Source organism: Erithacus rubecula (assembly GCF_903797595.1).
Source record: "Erithacus rubecula genome assembly, chromosome: 11".
In the NCBI taxonomy this organism is placed as follows: Eukaryota; Metazoa; Chordata; class Aves; order Passeriformes; family Muscicapidae; genus Erithacus; species Erithacus rubecula.
The window spans coordinates 21,946,589-21,971,573 of record NC_136663.1 but is presented as its reverse complement, the minus strand read 5'-3'; the positions used below and the strand labels follow the sequence as shown (position 1 = coordinate 21,971,573).

The 24,985-nt window shown below is 43.3% G+C and overlaps 1 protein-coding gene across 4 annotated transcripts in view; it reads left to right on the top strand.

Moving 5' to 3' along the window:
* Positions 1-24,985, top strand: part of ARHGEF4 (Rho guanine nucleotide exchange factor 4) — a 206,861-nt gene that overhangs the window by 128,908 nt on the left and 52,968 nt on the right. For all 4 annotated transcript variants that reach the window (XM_079315544.1, XM_079315543.1, XM_079315545.1 and 1 more), the window contains one exon: positions 23,658-23,797. In XM_079315544.1, the coding sequence (XP_079171670.1) occupies positions 23,658-23,797 (140 nt within the window). The remainder of the gene's footprint in view (positions 1-23,657; positions 23,798-24,985) is intronic.

Below are 24,985 nucleotides of genomic sequence, written 5' to 3'. Positions count from 1 at the left end.
GTGGGTCCCCTCCAACTCAGGTTATTCTATGATTCCATGACAACAGATGATTGGGATTTCCCTCCTTCTATCCTGTACAAGGTGGAACTCATCCAGTTTATTTGATGGAAGTAAGACAGGACTTCTGGATTTGAATCAAACCACAAAATGGTTGCAGAAAAACCATTTTGAATAAAATATTGTAGCACAGGCAGTCCCTCACAATCTTGGGTGAAAAGCTGAGAATTATTCCCAGTCTTGCATCTCTTAGTCAGCCAGAAATATTGTCTCCTGGGGCATGTTAAGGACAGAGCTGTGCAGGCAGGAGTTACAGCCCTTCCTGTAGCTTCCTCTTGGATGGGTGAAGGGTTTGCAGAAAGGAAATTTGGTCAACTCAAATCAGACTAGAGAAATAAAATGGCGAGAAGTGCTTGCTTCTTTCATCTTTATTAAATTCTAGAGTATATTTCCTTACACGATTATAACATTTTATTGCATTCTATGCAAAGTAGTTAAAAATACTATTTTTAAAGAATCTGGAGCTCTACCCTGGCATTTGGAAGTATCCAGATTCCCCTGCAGTTTAATGAAGCTTTACTGTACACTGTCCAATAACCCTTGACTAATGAGGGAGTTTGTGTCTGGTATTTTGGGTGTGCCAAGACAGGCATTTGAATATCTCATACACAGTCAGAAGGGCAGCCCAGGTACAGCAGTACTCTTGGAACCCCCTCCTGTTCACGTGGCTCCCCAACACTTCTCCCTGGGCACGTGGGATTAACATCCTGACAGGTCTGTGGAATGGTGTGGAACATGCAGCAGAGCAGAACTCATCTCAGGGCTCAGCACAGGTGTCCAACTTCAGTTCTTGGTTCAGGAGGGGTTTTTCTTGTTTAGTTTTTTTTTAGTGCTGACTGATCCTTAATTTGTCATCTTTAGTTAATTTTGAAATAAAATACAGGACCATCAGGGAGTTGCTGAGTCACTGTTTTAGAGTCTCCAATAAGAACAGTCCTTTTTCTCTTACAGCTGGTTCTGTTCTGAGACACTTCTATAACTTATTTTCCAGCAGTGTCTCTAAATTAACTAGATTGTCCTGTTTTATCACTCCTGTTTAGGAGACTGTTCCCAGAGCTTACTGCTCTGAGAGTTACAAGCCTTCTGCAATAAAAATGTCTCCCCAGTCTTAAATTCCCTTACAGCAAGTCTGTACATGTTTGTCCTTGTGTCAGAATTGTCCTTCCAGAAAAAAGCTTCTCCTTCCCCATTCCCCAACTGTGTAGGTGTTTATCTTCAAGACACCTCTATTAATCTGCTTATCACAGGGCCTTCTATGTGCCAGGAGAGCTGAGCTTTGTCCTTAAATGTTATTTCCCCAAACAAGGATACCTGTGCTTTGTGAATTTTATTCCTGCAGTTGAAAAGAGCCTCAGCTTTCTCTCACCCATGGGAGTTCTCCTCTCAGCACGTCCTTCTTAAGTAAAAATCCTCCATGTAGGAATTGTCAGACTCCTGTTAGTATTTGTGTAGCAAGGAGAATCCTCACGTAACACACATGCAAGATATTTCTAAGCTAAAAAAACCTTGAGTGCCAGAGGGTTGGGGATGTCACAGTTAAGCAAGAACTAGAACTGCCACCATTTAGTGATCCTTTTGCCCTCAAAAGACTCTTACCATTGCATTTATATCATAAACACAAATTGCTTCCAGAAACACTGTGCATGAATGACATATTTGTGTTAATATATCTGGCATCCTCTATCTTGCCTGATTTTTAGACAGTTAATGTCAAATTGAAGATTTGAAGCTTCTGGGCCCTGTATTAATGACCCTGTCTAATTCTTTACATTCCTTGAAATTTGTTTATGTCTGTGGAGGCCAAACAGAGTTGATGATTAAAGAGACCATATTGTAGCTTCAGCTGTACAAGGAGAAAACTGAATTCTACCTTTCCTAAGCAGGTCTTTGGTTACTTGTGCTAAGATCAGCATGGGACTAACCTTGCCTAGGAAGTCAATTTAGAAGGAGTAATTCTCACTCAGTGATCAAGATTTTGCATATTATTGGTTCAGCCATCATGTTTAGGTGATTTATTTGAACACTGGGATATAATTTTTGCTTTTATTTTTGAAAAGAAATGTAATTAATACATGTATCATAGTTAAAGCAAGAAATCTCCCTCAGCAAGAATGGGATGTTGAACTAGTTGTTGGCTGGCATGTTTGCATTCCTGTCAGACAACAGCTAGATTTACAGGGCCCTATGTTTTGTGGACAGATTCCTCTCTTGAGACAAACTGACTTATATTTTGCTAAAAAGCTTGAGATTCAGCTGAAATGTAAAGGAAGTCTTCTGTGTCTTGCAAGGTAACATGACATTAACTGTGACATGAATGTTAAAGGCTCTATGAAATAACAGGGTTTGGGCTCCTTTGTTTTGAATTTCCTTAGTGTGTGTATGTGCTATTGAAGAAAATCTCTCTCTTTGTTCTCACTCCCATGTTCTCCTAAGAGGGATGTTTTTATAGTGGGATAATGAAGATTTGAAACAAAAACCAGAAAGCACAGGCTAAAAATCATCTAAATCTCAGTGATGGCCTCAGCCTGGAGCTCTCTGACCTGCTGCTCTCAAGTGCTCACTCTTGCTGATTTTCAGGCTCTTTTCCCCCACCCTTGGTTTGCAGGGGAGGCACTGCTCCTTGCAGCAGCAAACACAGCTGGTGTCTGCTCCTCATGTGTGCAATAAAGTTATATATCCACAGCAGGTATAAGGTTTCTGTTTTACATACACCACAGGAAAAACAGTTTGTTAAATTGGCTTGGAAACTTCTGTTGTGAGCTCAAATCTTTGCCCATCTAGATGAGGCAGCTTTAAGATCAGATTTTCTAAGATAAATTTTGAGTTTCTTTCATTGCCTCCTGTTCCCAAAAACCCATAGGTGAGACTTAAAATATAATTTAAACTATTTGGTCCTTAGGGAGATAATAAAGTCCTTTAAAGTACAACTTCCATGTTTTTCTGTTACTCTGGATTTGAATGTTTCTACAGTCTCTTGATGCATTTACTAAGTCTAGAAAAGGGTTCTCCAGAATTATTTTTTTCTTTTATGGTTTGTTTTCTGATTCATCCAGAGTTGCCTGAATAGCTGGAAATGTGGGCAGCACAAACTCAGAGCTGCTGAAAGCATTTGGAGTTCCCCCACAATCAGTCCATAGCTGAGCATGGGATCACAAGGCCACAGAGGGCTGTTATGGTCTGTTCAACATCTGTGAGGCCTCCAGGATGGAAGGATTTGAAAACAGGGAAGTCTGAGATTCCAACTTTGAGAGCTTTCTGTGGGTTTGGGTGGAGAGAGGACTTCTTGCCAGCATGAGGCCATGAGAACAATAACATCCTGCTGGAGCAGCATGCCTGGTGTGCCTTAGGAAGCTGCTGATGCTTGTCCTGAACGTGGCAAGGCACTCACACTCCTGAGCAGTACTAGAGGAGTCTCCTGTAATACTGTGGGTTGGAGGAATAATGAGCAGGCTGAGTTACAGAGAGTTGATTTCAAGGATATTTTGAAGCACAGATGTGTGTTCTGTCATCCCACTGCTTGATTTTGGGTATTGTCTTTCCCCCCTGCTATTTTCTTTCTCCATTGTAATTACTGCTGGTTTTGGTGCCATGACCACTTCTTGTGCAGATCATGGTGCAGGCAGTCATTCTGGGCTGATTAACAGGAAAGCAAAGCTGAGGTATGCCCAGCAATGGAAGGACCACCAAATGCTGCAAGCACCGAGTTTGCTTTCTTTCTGCAAAGCTTAAGTTCAGGGGTTTGCTGCACTCTTTCATTTGGGCAACCATATATATGGATAGTCCTTCATTTGGGCTTCCTTCTGCAGCTTGAAAAGTGCAGCCAAAATAGCAAATTTTAGTCCATTGCAATTGTTGTATTGCAGTAGCAGTGGAGTCCTGCCAATCCACAGCTCCATTCCAGCCTATGCATGCAGGCAGACAGTGGAGGAGAGTCTGCCTGAGAGGACAGATCTTCTCTAAATAGTTGGGCTGTATAGCAGGAATGTGAGTCCTGCTGCTGACCTGCTGCTGACCTGATCAGACAATAACCAGATCAATAATAATGTAATCCTTCTGGCCAGACTTCTTGCACAGTTGCCTTTTCATTTAATCTACAGCAATAAAGTCAAGTCTCTGCCTAGGTATTTTTATTAATAGTTTTACAAGCAGAAGAAGAGTAGCCTTAGGCAAGTCTTTGCTATCTGCATGTCTCAGGACATTATAATCTGAAAGGATGTTGTCATGGCTGATAGCAGTTGTGTAAGATGATTACAAAACCAAGGGAGCTTTCAGGCCTGTTTACAAAAGCTGTGCTATTGTGTCTTCCAATGGTGAGAGCTCCAGGGCTTCTCTTACTGTGGAGTGCAGCAGGGGAATTGGCAGAAATTAATATTTAGCCCTATTTGGGAATGATTGCAGGTAATGACATGGCTGGGTTGGTGGTGCAGCAAAACCTGCAAAAGTAAGAATGAGATTTCCTTCAGCTTTAGGAAGATTACCAGCAAATTTGCCATTGCCTTCTACTGTCAGCCTTGCACAGCAACTTTTTCCCTTATGTATTCCCACCCAGCAGAGGGTCTGTCCTTCACCTGCCTGGCAGAGGGGTGGTGTGGTCAGTCTCTGCATGCTAATAACACAAGGAGCTATTAAAAATTCTTTTTGGGGAAAAAAAACCCCAAACATAAAATTCCTGTAACAGTTTTGGAACATGCTCATACTGAGCACCTCGTGCAGCAAAAAGTAATTGTATTTTTGGAGTAGGCAGACAGTAAAATTGTTTCCAAAGGGAGATTATAGACAATGACCAAGATGTGACTTCTGTGGAGTTTTGTTTTAATGACAACATATTGCAGCACATAAAACACATACCTTGAGGTAAATTCATAGCCTCTGGCACTGGCCTCTGAGAGGTTATTGCACATTCAGTGTAACCAGACAGGCACAAAAATTTTTATCTTGAGTTGGCCTGTAAGCAGCTTTGGGATTATATTGCAAAAAGCTCTGTGATGCCTGGATTTTATGCATTTACATTAAACCCCAACAATTCCAGGAAGCATCTGAGTTCTTGTGCTGCTAATCACTTATCTTACTCCTCATTAAAGACTACTTGGAAGAGAGAAAATTTACTGCAGTAATGGCATAAATCATATGAACAAGTAGAAGAATATCTTCCTCAATTATTTTTAAAATTAGTCTGCAGCCTTTTCTGGCACGTAATTCCTGTTCTTTGAAAACACAGCTTGCTAAGCAGGAGGACAAAACTGTAAACCACATCCTCCAAGCTCACAGTCCCCACTTGCTGTGCTTGGTTACACCAAGCCATAGTAAAAAAGGGAGTAAATTTCAGCATATATAGCAGAAGAGGATGGCTGAGTTGTGCTTCCAGGAGCTGGGGCTGGCAGGCAGGCTGGATTTTGTGCTGTAAGAACTGGGACCCACTTACTTGGGCTGCAGAGCTCATACTCACTTATGACAGGGCACTGGTTTGCAACACACAGCTGCAGAGAAGTTTTATACACTAAGGTGAGCAAAGGATTCACAGTTGACATTCAGTTTTGGTTTGTTCTGGGCTCTGCTTGCAAGAACTTTAAATGGAATTTGGCATTTCTTTCCTGGAAAAATCTGTGGGTGGGAAACTCGAAAGTTAACTTCTACCTGTCAAAACCAAGCACTGTGAAAGACTTCCAAGGTAGTTACACATGAGCAGAGATGTCTGTGTGGGTTAGATCTTCACAGCCAGGTTTTAACAGGGACCTGTCTCAGCCTGGCTAATCACCCTGGCTGAAGCACTGAATTGATGTATCCTTGCTCCTTCTGGAGCTAGGTCATTGTGGGCTAATTTGGATATTGATCCTTCCAGTCTTAAATTAAAATTTTAAATTCACCTTGTGCTTCCTGATGCATATTCTGTGACTGTAAGGTGAGCCACTGCCCTGAATTAATAGCTTTGTTCCTGCCTCTGGCACAGCCTTCCTGTTCTGCTGGCCTCAAGATATTTGGTTTGATACGACCCTAAAAAAGGAATTTTGTTTGTTGCCTGGGTGTTCTGCCCATCCTGGGATTGAGGAGAACATTAAAATGTGTGCATGCCCGACTGAACCCTTAACTGGTCCCAGTTATCAGCATCAGCTCAGTGGCTTGTCCAGAAGTGGCTTCAGGCACCTGAATTCTCTGGTCTCCAACAGACATGGTGCTGTCAGAGCAAAATCAACAGGCAGGTTTATTGAGAGATTACAATAAAAATTGCAAGCTTCTAAGAGCAATTTCCAAATGGTGCTTGTAGTGAGGCTGGAAGTTGTGCTCTGGCTGCAAAGGGCAGCTCTTGGGACAGCTGGCTGGTGAGCAGCCACGAGCTGATTGGAGCAAGACAGCATTTCCCAGTGCAGCTGTTGTGCCCTTGTTTGCACAGGTGAAAACCACTCAGAGCAAACCTTGCTGGCCAAAGTCTTTCAAAGCCCAGTGAGAGCAGCAGGCTTGGGAGTGTGGTGTTCTGCTCCCTGTTCCCCTTGGCCAGAGCCAGGATGAGTGGGAGTATTCTACTCAGCATGAATTCCTGCCCTAAGCATTCCTCCCTCCCTGCTGTGCCCCAGTGATGCTGTACTGCATCAGATTGTCCTAATCCCCTTCTTCCCATGTCCTCTTCCCTTTGGGGGCTGGGCAGCTCCCTGACAGCCCCTGCTACAGCTTCACCCAGAGCATTAGTGCTCCTGTGATAGTATTTGACAGGCCTCATGTTTTATCTAGAGGGGGAACTTTCTCCAACACAAATAATAACATCTGAAATTTTGTTGCTGCTGACTGAGGGCTATTAAAAGCTAAATGTCACACAGCAGTGTAGGCTGCACTTTTCTAGTGAAAATATTACATGGTGATTTGGTGGCAGCAGTTAATTAGTTTGGGCAAATGATCTCTTGCTGTGGATGTTTATCAGTGCAATCACATTTATAGTCAGGCCAACGGGGTAGAAAAAAGGGAAGGGAATACTCTGCCCTTTTACATTAGGGAGAGCAGATCATCAGGCACTGTGACTCTGGCAAGACAGGGACCTGGCTTTGTGCTTTTTTCTTCAGTTCCCTGCTGAACAAAATGCTCAGTGGCAAGACTGTCTCCTGAAGGTCACTGAGCTGCACACAACAAGAACTGACAGGTCTCTTTCCAGGATCTGGCTGAGTTGCAGCAAATAAAGAAAATGAGAGACATCCAGCTTCATCAGAGCCCTGGGGAGGGGTGCTCAAAGTTCAGACCAAAATGGGTACCAGAGACTGCTTTCTGTACTCATCAAGAGTGAGTAAGAGGACTTCCAAATCAGAGTGTGGATGTGTGAGGACACGTTCTGCTGGGTTTGCAGGGTAGGGAGGTGTCTGGCACCTTCCTCCTGGAATAGCTCTGAACTCGGGGGAAGGCAGCAACAGCTACTGGGGCCCAGAAACACAGTGCCCTCAATTGAGCTGGATTTGAGTCCATTCATGGTGGATGCACTCGTGTTGCCCAGTCTACATCAATCTTCTCTATAATTTAAAATAAAGCTGTTCTGAGCTCCTAACAACGTCATTTGAATATGCTTAGCTTGAAGCATGAGGCAGTGTGTAGGCTGACTTGTTAAATGTTTGTTTAGTGGTTTAAAGGTGATACACAGCTTATTTTTGGGCACCACAGCAAGAGTGCTGTGGGATGAGTTGGAGATGATCCAGAGGGAAATAATGAGAGTAATCTGGAGCATGTGATCTACAGAAGAAGTTTGCATGATTTTAGGGGTGTGCAGTAGAGGAGAATGGAGGAAGACATGAATTTTGAAATGCCTGGAAAGACTGTCCTGAAGATAACTATTTAATATTATTTATGTGTTGGGGAGAGAAGGGGTTGGGAAATCAGTGACAAAGATGTTTCTGAGTGGATGCTAGGAGAAGCCCTGGAAAAAGATTACCTGGAGAGACTGTGAAGTCTCAGCCAGTAAAGGTCTTGAGGAGAGTGGGGAAACCTTTCTCAGAAACTGCTACTGCTGTTGATTCAGCTTCAGAGCAGATGAACTAGCAAGAAGATTTTGTGAGGGTCCCTTCCAGTCTTGTGTAGACAAGATCAGAATGAACACTGGGGTACCCACCTATGCTTTGAGCTGCTATCTGAGTAATTGGCTTCATTGATCTTTTTATTTCATTAGTGCAGAGTAAATCACTTTGGTTCCATTCCAATATTCCTTTACTCAAGTAAAAGTTGGATTAAATCCTTTCTGCATGGTTAGGAGCAGACTTATGTTTCCAAGATATTTATTCCCTACTAATTTATGTATTTAAAAGCCTCTTTTTGTATAGAATGAAGCTGACTTCACAGGCCCCCACTTTCAGTGCCATGTTCTGTAGATGTTTGAGTTGTGACTGTTGTAGACTCAGTAGGGTATCTGGAAGGTCCCCTAGGTAATTCAAACTGTGTGAGTCATGTAGGAAATATTAAATCAAGTTTGGTGTCCTAGGCAGCTCAGTGCCCTATCTTGGAGAACTTATCTGTGGTGACTCTCCATTCTATTCCAAAAATGAATAAAAAATACCACCCAGGAATAAGTGAGATATGGTGCTTAACTGTTTACTGGCATTGTCAGTTCCTGGTTTGTGGGACACATACAATCCAGATGCCAGATGTTATCAGGGAGTGCTTTCAGCAGCACGTGCTGAATTCTCACTCAGTACTCCATGGTACGTGCAGTTTTTGGGGGGTTCTCACACTCTCTTTTCTGCAACGCTCTGCTACATCTGTGTTTTCTTGCCTTTCTGACCCCATTCTTTTGCTAACACAGGTCAGCAACTACTAAAAATGGTATTTTACATCTACTGGGAATGAGAATTCCAGATTCTGCTGCGATGCCTCCAGGGCCATCTCCATGTCCTTGTTAGCTCTAAGTGGCTGCATTTGCCTTCACCTTTGGTCATCTTAGAGCAGAGATAACTGGGGAGGGCTTGAAGGAGATGCAAATTGAATACTGGACCAAGAGAGAATCAAAGCAGTCCCTCAACATCTTTCTCATTAGAACCCAGCATAAGATGTCTGTGGGCCATGGGAATACAATTTACAAGTTGCTCTCTCAAGCCCAGATTTGCCTGTCTCTCATTGCTGGATGAATGCAATCCATTAGTCAGAAGCTAAAGAGGCTTTTTCCACTGGTTGGATTGTTTCAACCTGTTTCTGAAACATATTTATGTGGTTTCATATGTTGTTTTTAAAATCCAAATCTTCTCATATTGCTGCAGTGGAGATTAATATCTATGAGGCTGAGTGGCAGCAGGAGGGAATCTGCCCCTTCTACACCATCCTAATTGTGGCTCTGGGGCTGGGGACCTGTTCCCTTCCTGGAATGAGGGTAGGAAAACAAGCACAGTGTCTTACTGTCTCTGTCTGTTTGCTTTTCTTGTCCACCTGTCCATCTTGGTCTTGCTCAGCTTTTTCCACATCACACAGTAAAGTGAGATTGTTTGAGTGCATGGTTAACAACAGCCTCACTCACTGATGTCAGAAGTATAAATTAATAACTGGGGGGAAAAAATGTTCTTCATTATGGATCTTTGTTGGGCAAGGTAGAGATGGAGCAGCCTGCACCCTTCTCCCTTTGCTAATGTTCTGCTGGAAGATGGGGTGCTCAGCTGACCCCACTCTTGCTGCTGGCTCCTGGTGTGGTCTCACCTTTATGGTACCTTAGCAATAGTGTCTGCTCTGGACTCTCTTTTCACGCTATTTAATTTTGGGATTTGTTGTCTTTTTGACTGTGGAAATATCTGGAATTTTTCTAAGAGAATTTTTTTGCCTGAGACTCCTATTTCCATGTAACCATTTCTGTGAGCATGATGAAGATATTGATTTTTGTGCCTAGCAAAATACTGTCAGGAGACTGAATTAGGTGCAAATTTCTCCTTTTCCTGCAGTTATTTCCCAAAGGGAGATCCAAGATTATTCTAAGTAACAAAGTGGATGCTTAGTTGAGGAAGTAGCATCAATTGTAGTGAGATTGAGTTCACACTATTTCCATTCCCCAAAAGGGAAAGTACTTTCCAAGTCCAGAAGCTGTCTTCACATAGACCAACCTCAGCTCTCCCTTGGGTTTGACAGATTTCAGTGGTTCTGGCAATAGCCAAGGCCATGGTGTTCTCTTCACAGTGATGCTGCAGTGCTGTCACCAGGAGTGCAGAAGCCTTCTCCTCATGGTTTCCAGATCAGTTCTTCAGCTGTCATCATTTTGGAACTGAGAAAACCTACTGATTTCTTCATCAGCCCCAGCCTCTTTTATTAGTCCCAGACCCCATTGCTCGGAAGAGCAACATCTTCACAATTTCTTCTCTGCCTCCCAGAAGGTGGGATTAAACTGGAGCTGGCTGAAATGTGAAGCTGTAGTTGTAGTGTGGAGTCATTGGAGCTGTGATGATCCATGACCACAGTATCTGAGTGCCAGCCATTCCAGCTGTCAGTGCCTGAGCCCTCTCCACAGTGACACCTCAAACCTTGGGTGATCTCAATGAAGAGAAATGATGGTTACAAGTGAAAACTTTGTGTGTTGTGCCTACAGTATCGAGGGTCAAGATCAAAGGATGCTAATTTTTTGCTTTAAACTGGGAATACATAATTTTTTTGTCATCTCTCTGTTACTACCTTGTTAGTTGTGAATTCATCTATTCTTTTTGTCCCTCCCATCTAGGATCAATCTGTTCCCATTGAAAGGGATATGTGCACAGGGAGAGCATTTTTCTCTCACCTCTGAGAGAGCTCTCTAGCCTTCATCAGACTGGAAATGCTGGTCTGCACTGAAGCCAGGCAAGCACCATTGTGCCTGTTCTGATTGTTTGTGCCTGTTCCTGTTGACATTTGTGAGATTATGCAAAGAAGGATCTGTGCAGTGTGGTGAAAAGAATGAGCCCAAACCTTTAGGGTTACTCTGAGGTTAGTAATGAAAACTCATAGAGCTCAGAAAATGTGCCTTGGCATGGATTGGAGGCAGTGCTGTGTACAGAGCAATTACTCCCAAGAATGACAATTTCCAGTTCAAACAAGCTCAGGCTGTATTTACAGCAGAGGCATACTGGAGTCAAGGGGATTGTTTAGCTTCTGATACACTTTGATGACATTTGCTACATTTCCAGGAGGAAAGATAAGCAGACTCCAGGAACATGGTCTAGAAATGGCAATTTCCTGCCCTCAGTGGAACTGCACCTGCTGAGTTCAGACACAGACTTGGGGGAGGAATGTCCCACTTTTGGAGCCAGCCCTTTGCATTTGTGTTTGAAAGGAAAGAAAGCAGACAAAAGTGTAATTAATCAAAGTTTGAGGAAGCAGGATTGTGAAGAGATTTATATCCCTCATCTGTGTGTATAATGGCTCTGTCAGGTGCATGATGGGCTCCTTGGAGGGGCTGCTCTGTAACGGGGTGGGATTGAGAGCTCCACAGTGCTGAGACAGCTCAGGCTGGGGAGGTGGCTACAGGGTGATACAGGCCCCCTTTACCCATCTTTTGCTTTTGTCCAGAAGAAAAATGGGGAGAAGACACAGTCAACACAGTTTGTTGATACAAGCAAAAAGCTAATTTGTAAAGATTCACGAGTTTACTTTGGGCCAGTGTGTAAGCAGGAGGGTCACAGCTGAATGGCTGCAGTGTGCTCTGTACCTGTCTGCCATGTCTGTGCAGGGCTGCAGCGGGTGGCAGTGCTGGCTGTCCCCAGGCAGAGTGGGCTCTGTTAGTCACTGTGTGCTCCCTCACGCTGCTGCATTGCAGCATCACCCCAAGCCAGGCTGGCAGGAGAGCTGCAGCTCAGCCAAGCTCACAGTGCAGGGTGCCAAGCACCACAGGCACCTGTGGGCAGTGTGTGCCATTGCTGCACCCAAATGCCCTCATGGACCAAGAAAGCAGCCTCAGTTTTTTCATGGGTTTACAGCATGCTAAGCTTCCATGGTCCCCACGACATGCCATGCACCTCACTCACTGATTTTAATCACTAGAAAAATTCTCTTTTAAAACTCCTTTAGGATAAACCAACCACACTCACTGTTCTCACCTCTGAATACTGGAATTCATACTCTGAATATGAAAATACTGAATTAATTCTCTCTGAATACTGGATTTTACAGCCAGCAGTATCTCCCATAGCTGCTTTTGGGGGAAAACCTGTGGCCTGGCCTGGCAGCACTGAGCAGGGTGAGCCCTGCTGCTCCTTCCCTCCTCTCAGCCTCTCCAGCTCAACTCCACAGCCCTCACCCGTCAAGTAAAACAAATGTTTTTGGTGCTGAGAGCACTGGTCACTGTCACAGCAAAGATGGATGGCTTTCCAGGATGGATGGACATCATCTGGGAATTTGTTTTAGAGCTTGGGATAGGGGCTTTTTTCATATCAGAGGAAGAAATTTATATCTTTTGACAGTAGTCTCCTGAGGGCCTCTTTCCTTTATTGATACTTCAGTGTTGTCCTTTGATGTAATAATCCTGCATCACATAGGCTGTCACTCAGACATGATGAAGTTGGGCTTCTGGTGCAGGGAATTACCACCAAAGCAGAAAATAATAATTATTTGAATTTATGAGACAGAGACAGCTCTACCTTAACTTAAGGGAAGATGATTCTGCACAGAACAATTCATGATGAATATGAAAATTAGCCAGGAGCTTGGTCTTACAGAATTATGATCTAAACTGACAGATTTTGTGTTTACACTTCTTCCAGACCATATCCTCAGCCAGTTTAAAATGCACAGATATCATCCAATAGCAATGGCACTGTGGAATTCAATGTTTTAAAACATCTGGAAGGGGCATCCTTGTTTTAGCCTGGGTTTATTTTGCAGGGATGGCTTTGAGTGCTGCAGCCACATCTCAAGGAGAATGTCCCTTTCCTGACCACTGCCCTAGGTACAGCTACCTTTGACTGTCTTCAATTTTACCATCTCCAGCTGGGGAAGGGTTCAATTTCTAAATTAGTTTCCAAAACTTCCAAAATATTCTGTGTTGCATGCAGTGATCTGTAAGTGGCAATGTGTCATGTGGAATTCCCAGTTCAAGATGCACACTTAGCATCTCAGGCTCATGGTTTGCTGAAATGCTGATCTGACCAATTCTGCTGCTCTGATTTCCTTCTGCAAGCCCACAGTGAACATCCTAAGTGATGAATTTGACTATGAAAGGCACCCTGGCCAATGTGACCTTGACAGAAAAGGTTTTTTTTTTTCCTTTTAAAGGGGTGATTAATTATAGCTTTGAATTGAATACTTAATGCATTTCAACAGGAATATTGTTTTCCTTGGAAGAGTTTTCTTGCTCTAGGGTGAGATTGCATCTGACACAACCAGCCATGGTTCAGACCTGGAGCTGAATGTTGTGGAAGAACCCTGAAATGAGGCACCTTCTCACACCAGTTTCCAAGGAAACTTAATTCCATTGAAAGTAAAGCCTCCTTTTGTTCCTCTGATATTTGAAAGTTTATTGAGATGCATCAATCAGTAGGTTCAGTATCTTGAGGATAATTCTTTAAATCTGAATTGCAGCAATCTATCATATCTGCATCTCCAGACTCCTAGGGAAAAATTACTTCACAGTGGGCAGCTCAGTAAGAACAGTATCAAATGCAAAAGGCTGTAAGGGTTGTCCTTGAATTCCTCAATTTAATAAGAATATTGTTGTCCAAATACAGTTTGAAAGTATTTTGGTGCAGGGTCTTTCAGGTGTACCACTGTCAGGGAAGCCTGGAGTCCCTGGGGAGCAGAGGGGATGGGGCTGGCTGGTGTGAATGCACCCCCAGCCAAGCCCCAAGGACAGGAGACACCCAGGGCACCTCTGGGCTCCACCCTTCTTTCCTTGGCTTGTACACCTGGTCTTCAATACAGCTATTGATTACTAAAACCAGTCAGTCTTGTGCTCTGGCAGCAAAGTTTGCACCAACAAAAGTATAAATATGCCATGTCTGGGTTTGAATTTCCACCTTGTCTCTGTCCCTGAGGTCCCTGAGCTGATGTTCTGCTATTCTGCACCCATCTTCCAGTGGCAATGCTCTTGTGCTTTTTCCTACTCAATTATAAAAACTGGATAACATTTGCCCATGATCTGCACTTGTCCTGTAGCTTGCTCAGAGCTGATCTCCCAAATCAGTTTAAACACCACCAAAGAACTCCCCTGACTAATTCAGAGCCTGGCTTTGACTCCTTGGCTGTAGCATTGTGTGATTCAAATGGCTGCTGCAAAAAGCCTGACCCCTTAGTTATTGTGGTAGTTGTAGTTAAATAATATTAATCCTTGATTTTCTGTTTCCCCCTCAGAAATATTTGGCAGCTTGATCTCAGGGATTTTCTTAGAACTCAGATTAAAATATAAACTGGGGCAGAGGGATTTCCTATAGGTAAAGCAGTTTTAACAGTATTTTTTAATGAAAGTATTGTATCCCCAGCATGAAACCAGATGTGTGCATGAAGACTGGTCATGCAAAATAATGTCAACAAAATACTCTTGCTGCCCCTTGAGACTTACACTTGATAATGCACAAGAGCAATTGAAAGTCTTCTCATGGCATTCATTTTTAATTACTTCTGTGGTCCAAGGTCATAGATGTAAGCCACTTGTCAGCCTGGATAGCTTCACCAAGATAAAGACTAAATTTATGGCATTTATGCAGAATTCTGGGAAAAACCAAAGGACACATTTTTCAAACTGAAGTGTTGGAAGTTGGTTCCTTCAACCCATCCTCAGACACTTGGATAAGCAGGCTGCCTTTCACAAGTGCCAGCAGAGGCTCTTTGTGCTGACACTGCTGCAGACACCCCTGCCCAGTGTCACTCATCAGCCCAGTCTGGGGCTTGCAGGCCTCCTCCAGGCTCTGCTGCTGGCTTTGCCTTAGCCAAAGTGGCCCCGTTGTCAAGGCTTTAAATTATTATGAAAACAATTCTTCATTTTTCATCGTTCAAGTTATAATGTGGATGATGCCATTGTAAGAATGATCTGTGTCTGTTTTGTTTCCCATGCAAAGTTGGCATGGGCAAGTGGAATATTTTAGAGACTATTGTGATGTGAATTGTTTTACATCCTAGTGGCAGTTGTTCATAAAAATTATCTTAACCATTCTTTACAATATGTTTTTTCATGCCAGTAGCTAAAAAATTCTTGTGCAGTGGAATTTTCTTGTTTTTAGACTGCTACTTAAGACTGAAGAAAATGTTTTTGCTTTTTGGCAACAAAATCTCTAGCAAAGACTCAGCTTCCAAGGTCTTGGTGTTTTGAGGGTGTGTTTGAATGTAGAGACAGAAAAAAAATGCAGAATCTTTGGAAATATAAGTCAAGCAGAATTTTCTACAGCGTGTTTGCATTCTTTCCTTTGTTTCATAAAGTAAGAGGTACAAGAAAGGAGGCTGTGAGAGCCCATGGTGCTGGGGTTGTGCCACTCTCCTGTGAGTGCTCTGAGGAAGTTGTTTTAGAGCTGAAGCAAATCATTGCTAAATCAATAGAATTAAAACAGGCAAGGACAGTGTGAGATTTGGGACATAACAGCACTTGCATGAAGAAATCACCAATTAAATCTTTGGAAAGTGGCTGCAGAGGCAGGAGAAGCAACAATTCCTGAGAGAATAGGGGAACATTTTCTATTAAATAAAGCTTTTATTTGAGGGCTGGTGATGACCAGAAATATTGGTTTTCTCTGTATTGTTTAAGGGTCTTTCATTTGCATTCTGGAAGAGGAAAAAAAAGCATTAAAACACAGATTTTGAGGATGCTTGAGTGTGCACCAGGGCTTTGGTTCAGATGATCACAGATTAAGTGAAGGCAGAGCAATAAGGCTTGGTAGCAGTAAGATAAGTGTGGCTCCTTTGTTTGCATGTTCCCACAGGCAAGTTCCATATATTTGTGCAAACAAAAACTGAGAGAAGCCCAAAGGTGATTTTAGGAATGATGCCACATGTAACCATGCACTGAAGAAGCAGCAAGTACTGAGATCTATAGGGGAGTCTGTGGGAATCATCTTTTAAATAAACAGTGTGTCTCTTTTTGCCACATTACTGGTTTTCCAACTTGTGGGATGTGCCTATAAGGTTTTGAAAATCTGGAGCTGATGCTCTTCCAAAAATAAACAAATAGATTCCAGGAATCTTATTGACAAAATCTCTTCCAGTCCATTTTTGTCAGGCCTGTCAGCTGTACTAACACTCTTTGATGCTGCTTCTGCCTCCTCTGTTTGCTGAAGTAGGTGTTGCCTGCTGTAAATAACCATTGTTCTGGTTTCCTGACCCATTTGTTTGAATTTCCTCAGTTTTTATTGCACTTCTGCACAAGAATGGGTGGATATGGATGCAGGGACATAGCCTTTTCAGCTTTGCAGGTGAGCTGATGGCTCAGTGAGGACTCTGCTGGGCTGAGCTGACTCTGGACACGTTCCCCAGCCAGCAGCCTGGCAGGATTTTGGGATGCAGTGCTCTGGTGAAGGGGCAGCTCTGGGGCTGGGGGTGGTTTATACTCAGGACTAAGCAGCAGAGTGAGATGGACAGGTGAGCATTGTGCATGAGTTTGGAATGTCAGTGTTTGTTACCTGTCAGAAACAAGAAAAACAATCATTTCAGTCTTTCACAGAGGAAGCTTTAAAAAAATTGTTTCACCTCAACACACACACATCCAAACTCCTTTAAATTGCAGCCACTTCAATGAATAAAACTCCTTTTTGTGGCAGTAAATGACATGCTAGCTACTCCAACCTGCACACCCTACCAAGGATATGGTAAAGAATGTGCCTGGGTACTGGAAAGGATTTGTCTGCTAACTTTGATTGCTGCCATTGACTTCATGCTTAGATTGTGGTAGGGCTTAAAGAACTGAACTCAAATTGGCTCCTGTTGTGTTCAGGGTTGTCCAGACATAAAGTAAATAGCATTTCCAGAGACATTAATCTGCTCAACAAGAGCAAACAGTCACTGTGGATGAGTAATCAGACCTGAGCAAATAAACAACAAATACATGGAGGAGGAGGACGTGCCTGCTTTTTTCCAAGTCAGTAGCTGTGATGGGAACAAGGCCAGTGAATTAATAGTTTGTGTGCAGTACAACAGAGAGACTTTTCAACAAAGGAGCAGGTTTGGATGAGGAAAGTATATTTATGAGATTTTTCTCTCTGTTTTTCCCGTTATGACCACTCTTCTTCCAAGCCAGTTGAATCACTCCCCCTCTCCCAGCTGTGCCATCACCCAACAATCCAGGAGGAGCTGGGAGCAGCTCCGTGCCCTGGGTGTGCCAGGGCAAAGTGGGCCAAGCTGCAAGTGCATAGCAAGGGCTGACGTGGGAGCCAGAGCTGCAGAGCCATTCATAATCCACATTGCTCTTCCCCATAATTATCTCTGCTGCCCCAGAGAGCTGAGAACTCCCTTAAGCCTCCCTGCAAGTCATTTAGATTCTAATTGGGATTTAAAAACCCTTGAAACCTGAGTGGGTGGCTCAGTGCATTATTGCTGATGAATGGCACCCTGGGTGATGTGCCCAGCAGACCCACAGAGGATCTGGGCTTGGTTTTCCAGTGAAGAGCTGGCCTGTTTGTTTTCAAGCACAGATTTGCTCTTTACCTCAGCTAATTAGGAACTGGCTTCATTCACAAAAGAAATTCTGTTTGTGGCACTGTACCAAAGTGTTAATTCAATTTTGTTATGTTGAATCTTTTCCCTTCTTAATATTTCTTTACAATGGGGAGGAGGAAGCTTGTTTTCTCCACTTTCTGTCTTTCCTTCACAGTCTGTGGTTTCTCCTTCAAAGATTGGCTTAACATGGTTTCATACCTACTCAGAAATGTCATTATGAGGACCTCAACTCTCTAAGCTTGGTTTTGAAGGACCATATTCCTGGTGATTTTCTGGTTTGTTTTGGTATTTTTGTTGGTTTTTTCCTCCTCATGAAGCTCACCCTAACTGGTCATTGTTCCCTTGTTGCTAATTCCCTGCCTGACTTCCCTGTTCCTGTTAAGCTGGCCCACAAGCACAAGCAGGATGATGGGAGAGGGTCCATGAGCACAGTGAGAGCTGGAGAATTGCACTGCAGGGGCAGGAGTGGGATGACATCACTCTGATGGATTTCACTGTGGCAGCTGCACAGGGACCTCCTGGACCAAGCATCTGATAAATGAAGCACATAATTGAGAGCTGGACTGATGGGGGCTGCAGCACTGTTTTTAAGGAGACAGGGGTTTAGCAATCGCAAATGGGTGAAGAGGAGGGTTGAGGGGCTCTTCTCACCTGACTAATAGTCTGGGTGTGGTTCCCAAACCCATGCACACCATGGGGTTTTTATCATCTTTTATCATCTTTTTTATCATCTCAAATCTCTTGAAGTGCTTCCTGCAGCAGCTGCACTGTGCTTTCCTGTGGGCTGCACACAACCACAGCAATCTCTGCTCAGTGAGGCAGAGGGGATGATGTTGTTAGCTCTGAATTAATTTGCTCTGTGAGTGTAAATCAGCCTCCTACTGTTGTTTTGGTGAATTATTTTAAATGTAAATGCTGCAGAGGCAAATGAAATGGGTGGATGTGGAAAAAGCACACTTGAAAGAGAGAATTCAAATACAGAAGAATTGTTCCCTTTGTCAATATAATGTGCTTTTAATAAACTATGGATGCTCTTGGCTTTCTAAGCTGTCTGCAATCATCATGGGTTCCTGTCCCAGCCTTTCCCCTAAAAGCTGTAGACTGTAAGTCAAGTGAAAACAGATAACCAACATTTTGGGAAAATGCCTCTAGCCTGTTTTCCTTCAGTGCTGGGTCATTGTTTAGGCTTGTGACCCAGACACACGTCTGGAGCTCCTTGCCACTGGGGAGCTGCTGGGGTTTATTCCAGCTGAGACATAAACCTCTATGAGTTTGAGGGAGCTCTGTTAAGAGGCTGTGCTAAATTTGGGGCTGTAGTGTCCAGCTCCTCTGAGGAAACTATTCTAGAAATTTATTCTGTGATAATAATTTTTTCCAGTGAGAGGGTGGAATCATATTACTTTAATTTATTTTTTTAATGGTGGTGGATGTATTGGGTTTTTTGGTCATTATTTTGGTTTGGGTTTTTGTTTGATCTTATTTGTTTGATTGTTTAACAGCAACTTGTATTCACTAATTCCTGGCACTTGGAATGAGGCAGATCCATCCTTTGAAAGAGGAGCAGAGCAAAAATGTGTAGAACTCCATGACCTGTACTAGGTGACATTACTCTAAACTGAACTCTGGACTACAGTTAACACTTGTTTTTTGAGACCCCCAGTAGATCATCTAATACCAACTTCATCTTCCCACCAGTTTGATGAACAGCACAAAACCTTTTCTCTATGTTTCCCCTCCCTGCCATCTCTGCTGCTGGTGAGGATTGAGGCTGTTCCAGTGCAGCCTGGCTGGTTTGTTCTCCAGAGTCACCTGGGCTTGATGGTGAAAATCCCAGCGTGCAGTTATCCCAATTTACCTCTAAGCAGGATGCAGTTGCAGGGCAGGGTGGCAGTGAGCTGTTCAGCCATGGCTTGTCTCTCCCTCTGGGCACAGTGCTCCTCTCTGTGAAGGCACAGAGCTGGTGACAGCTCCAGAGGCTTTCTGGTGGCATGGGCAGCTCTGGAACTGTGCACAAATAACCTTAGAGTTGCTTGGCATCACCTTTCAGCAAGGTGGGGCACAAGCAGAGCCCAGCCAGCATCCTTCCCACTACTGCCTGCTTACACCTGCATTCCAAACTCTGCAGGGAGCTGTAGGCAGGGTGAGCCCTTGCCCTGGACCATCTGGATCAAGCTGCCCTTGATTTGCACAGAACCCTTCCCTTTTTTCCATGGATGCAGCCCAGGTGCTGCCTGCTCAGGCATTCAGACCACCTGTGCCACTCACTGCTTCCAGTGACACGTTCTGTGTGAGTTTTGAAGCTTCACATCCTAAAGATAATTCTTCATGGAGTCAGGTTTTTGATACTTTATCTACATGGATGCATTAAAAGGGATTTGTGTGGCATTCTATTGTGAGCTGCTCTTGCTAGAATTCTCCATCTGCTTTTGTACTGTAATGCTGTAAATCCCAAGCTTGGGCTAGGACTAACAGCAGTGTGAAACAGTTTTAGTTCTTGCACATATTGGCTGTAGTACTAAATGCTGGTTACTCCCCCTCTCTCTGTTCCTGTGTGTGGGTTTTGCTGCCATATTTAGTGAAATTTCTCAGGACAGAGGTATAAAATATGAAGAAATCTGCTTAATTGATGCTTGGCTTTACTTTTGAACAGAACATTGTTCCTTGGTGTGCCTGACTGCCAGGGCAGGGCAGGTCAGGTCAGGGGTTCAGAGAGCCAGGCATGACTGTGACACTGAATTCCAATGTTAGACAGAGATGAGCACTCAGAGGTGGCAGGAATGGAGATGTGAATTATCCCCTGTGCAGTTTAATAGCAGCCTGTCCAGCCAGTGCAGTGCTCTTGGGGAGGCTGATGGGCTGTTTCAGCAATCTCTGCTAACTTGTCTTCTAAGATTTTTGTATAGTGCTTGCTTCTTTTCTACTTGACCTAGTTTGTGCTTTGCACGTTAAGTCAGTTCCTACACTAAAAGCTTTCCTTCCCCTACTTCCTTGAGGTTTTCTAGTGCATTGGGTCACCATCCCAGACTACTATTTTATTTATTTGTGGTCATGTCTTTCCTCTAACCTGCTTCACAGCAAATTCTTATTTTTCATTCATTGAATTCTTCCCTGCAGCATTAGTTTGGGAAAATGTGCAATGGCTATCTTGGGTCATTCTTCCTCAAGAACTGAGAACTTTCTCATGCTTATGAAGTGTAGTTTTGGTGCAATGTGTCTATGAGGACTTTTTTTTTTTTTTTTTGCCAGGAAAACTAATCCCAAGTGCAGTAGCAGGTCTTGAGACAGCAGAGAATTGATGAGCTTGGTAAGATCAGAGAGGAAAAACAGATCTCTAGTAAAAGCAGCACAGCTTTCAAGGCACTTAGCAGAGGTATAGAGCATTTTAAGTAACACAGATAAATACCTCCCTGGAGCTTTTGCTTTTTCATCTAAGCACAGATCAGAGAACAAATAGGAAAATGTGGGGGCAAAAAACAAAAGCTTTAAAGATGCCAATGAACATTTTTCAAGCTGAAGATTGCTTTTAGCAGTGAAAATAGGAGAAGATATGCAAGGGTAAAGCATTGAAGCCATGTGTAAAGTAAGAGAAAAGAATAAGATCAGAGGGCAGCAGAAGAGTTTTGAATTAAGTGACTGACTTGCTTCTTATAAATGATTTATTTTTATTTGTTCTTGAAAAACATTTCTAATTTGTTTCTGTGCTACACAAACACACTGAAAGTTGTTCATGGCTATCAGACAAAGGCTTTTATAGAAGTATTAGAGCAAAAAGTGATACCTTTAATGGCCTAAATTTAGTTGTAAAAGTTCCAACCGTGGTAACTCCGCATGAAATTATCATATCAGTGGTATTCCAGCTGGTTTTGAGTTTTATATTAATGGGTCTTAACCCCAGAATTGCTTTACATTCAATCTATACTACTGCACATATTCAGGGCAGAATTTCTGTATAATGAACGATGTGAGGTGTCAGAGCAAAGCTAGGGGAACGCTTGATTTTTTTGTGAAATGTCACTTGAAGCTGAATGGTTGAGTAGTTCCATACTTGCACAGAAAACTGCTTTAATCATAAGCTCATATGCACCTCTGTGTCCTCAGTTGCCATCAATACCAAGTGGAGTTCCAGCTTCAGACAGTCTTTGCTGTGTTGTGCCTATTTATTGAATTCAAAGCATAAACAAGCAAGTGTTTATGTTAAAAATAGCTCATACTTGTCATTTTGATGTCAGGTCACTGCATTGAACTGATAGCTGCTACACTGAATTTATACCTCACTGTTAATAGAAGTGATCAGATGGTGCAGCATTAACAAACATTCCCATGTACTGAAAATGTTGATGAGGACAAGCTGTGCAGGTCTGGCTGTAACCTCTGTCAGCACTTTGTTCAGTACTAATGTGGTGCAGCTTTGGTTTCAGGTAATAATAAGCTAATGAACAAAAGGGTGCTTTTTTTGACCCAGTGGCACAATTAGGTGCATAAGATGCACTTGCATTATGAAGGGAAATGAGGGCCCAAGACCAGGTTTGTGAGTTGCTCCCTATTAAAGCTCTACAAGGTCAAGCTTAAAAGACTTTTTCATCTGTTCTGCAAAAATTTGGAGGGTAGCATCATGTAACTTCTATTCAGTTCTACTCCTGTAGCCATGTCAAGTCCACTGAATTAAAATCACTATTTATATCAGCTGTTCCCTGCATCATGTCTGTGTAGGTACTTGCTTCATGCACAGAAATCTTTGTGAAGCCCACTGCTTTGTCATGGAAACTGTTGCCCTAGCAGTTGCTAATCCAGATGAATATGCCAGCAAGTGTTTTCTTTAATCACTGTCGTTTTTCACAGATTTGAGAACAGGAAGTTCATGTTCAGTAACTAGTACAAGGATAGGATGAATGACACTACATGCCACTGAAGGGTATTTGCTAATGCCTCAAGGATGCTTTAGGAAAAAGATCCTGCCCATGTAACAGAAGTGGCACTTTCTTCTGTGCAAGAAGCACAAATATCACATTTTTATTTCTCTCAGGCTTGAGATTTCAGTGGTTTTTGTAGCTGCAGACTGTGAACCCTCCATTACCTGTAGCTTGTTTGGGACTGTACTGAGCAAAATGGTCTTCCTGTGGTAATAATGGATAATTCTGGAGCAAACACCCTTTTAGCCATCAAAAAGGATTCTCAAATAAGTGTGTGGACAAAGAAGAAAGTGAATGTTTTCCCCAAAGGCTGAGACTTCTTTTGGCCTGATAGGATTTGGTAAATCCTAATCCTCAAGGTGTGGAGTGGCAGACACGAGCTGCTTGTTACCTAGTCCAGTTTCCTGTTGACACAGCAAGGTCCTAATAAACACACATTTGTGCCATCATTGCCCTGTGCCTTTTTCAGACCTTGTTTTCCTATTCTTCCCTGATCTTTTTCTTGCAACATGCAGTGGTTGTTGAATTTTTTTAAATCATATTTTCCAGTCTAGAAAAAGACACAATCCTTTATGGGGGTAAAACATGAGTGGAGAAAAATTCTCTGAAAATCATGCATGAGGGTGGAATTCTTCCCCAAATTTTCCTCTGTAGTTTCCCTTTTTTCCCTTTATGCTGCATTACAGTGCCTCTTGCCCCTGTGAGCTCCTGTCCTGGCTCAGTGCTGCTGACTCCTGGAGGACTATCCATGTCAATTGTTTTATCATTTTCCCTCCTTCACCCTGTTCCTGCTCAAAGGCAAAATACAGTTTACTATCCTTTGTAATAGGACATCTGCAGAAAGCAGCAGGAGGAGAGAACCTGGCTCAAGGTGATAAAAGGATTTAGGATCGTGGAGTGCCTGGTTTTGATCAGGACAGGAGTGCTATAGGGGGACATAAAACATTATCCCTGTCACAGGTTGCAAAGAGCCACCCTTAGCTTAGCAGGCTGCGACCTGCATTCCTTCCCTGGTCCAGGCAGCCCCAGATGACACGGAGCGGCTCCATATGCAGTTTTCCATATCCCCTGGCACTGCCCACACCTCCGGCTCGCTGCAGCCTTCCCAGCAGCGTGCCCTGTGCCCACTTGTGCCTTTTGCTGTTGCAGTGATCGCGGATGGAGCCCTGGACAAGACGGCCCTGCCGGACGATGCGGGCAGCGAGGAGGATCTGTACGAGGAGTTCCGCAGCGCCGGCCACCGCTACGGGCACCCCGGGGGCGGCGGCGAGCAGCTGGCCATCAACGAGGTACTGCTGCCCCCAGCCTGGGGCCGGGCTCTCTCAGCCCTGGAGAACTCTGCCTGGGACCTGGGGCCTTGGACGAGATGAGTGTAAGAGCCGAAACAAGGGATGCAGGGCTCCAGGCGGCTCTTTAAGATGCTGTTTATTGTGTCCAGATAACACAGCAATTCACAGGTTATGGGTGAAAGAGCCCAGCCCACAGCTCTAGTTCTGGTTACAATGCATTATATACTTTTCTTTTAATGCATAACAACCAAACAACATCTTTACTATTATCTATATCCTACCCTAACTACCAACATTACCATATTCATGTTACTACTTTCCAATCACAAAAAGTTGGTGTGTTACAGTTAAAGCTAGAAGTTGTTTTTCGGTTTTCTTGCAGTGGAAAATGCTGAGACCTTTTTTCTACTTGCAACATCAGTTGCCTTGTTTGCTTGTAGAATCTTTTTGCTTGGTAAAAACATCTTTTGTTTGAGATGGGCTTATCCTTTGCTCTGAGCCATAAAAACCCCCTTCAAACTAACATACCCTTTGCCTTCTTATTTATCCAGTAAGACTGGCTCAGCAATTCTTTTCTCCTATATCAAAACTTGCTTTCATTTCTATTCCTTCTTCAGATTCAAGGACCTTTCTGCTAAACATTCATATCTGTGAGATCTTCCTGTCAAGTCCCTATCCATCCCAACAATGGAGGATTTTGGGTGGTGTCTTTTTTTGGTGTTCATTTTCCTTCTTCTTCATGTTTTCAGGCAGTAGTTTTTGGTTGGACAGTCAGTGTCCATGACCACTGAGGGTCATGGGAATTTAGTTATTGGGTTAAAAGGATAAATAATACAAGTGTTAATTCTGTATTGGACTGTTTAGCTTTAAGAGAACTTGTAGCAGCTGGATCTGTCTCCATTTTGCTCTCTTCTGGCAGGTGACTGTAGAAGTGCTGCTGAGCTTTCTGTACTTTTTGGTAAGATTTAATGAACAACCAAGCCTGAACATGAGAAAATTAGTTTCCTTCATGTATTTTTTAATCCTGACTCTAAGTGAAGGCAGAAGAGACTGAGACAAACCACTAATTAAGTGGTGCAAAACTCCCACCACTGTTACAGAGAAGGATGCTGTGGCTCTGGTTAACCACAGCCAGTCTGGTAATGGCAAAGTGGATGGGATTTTAAATTCAATTTATTGCGGGCACTA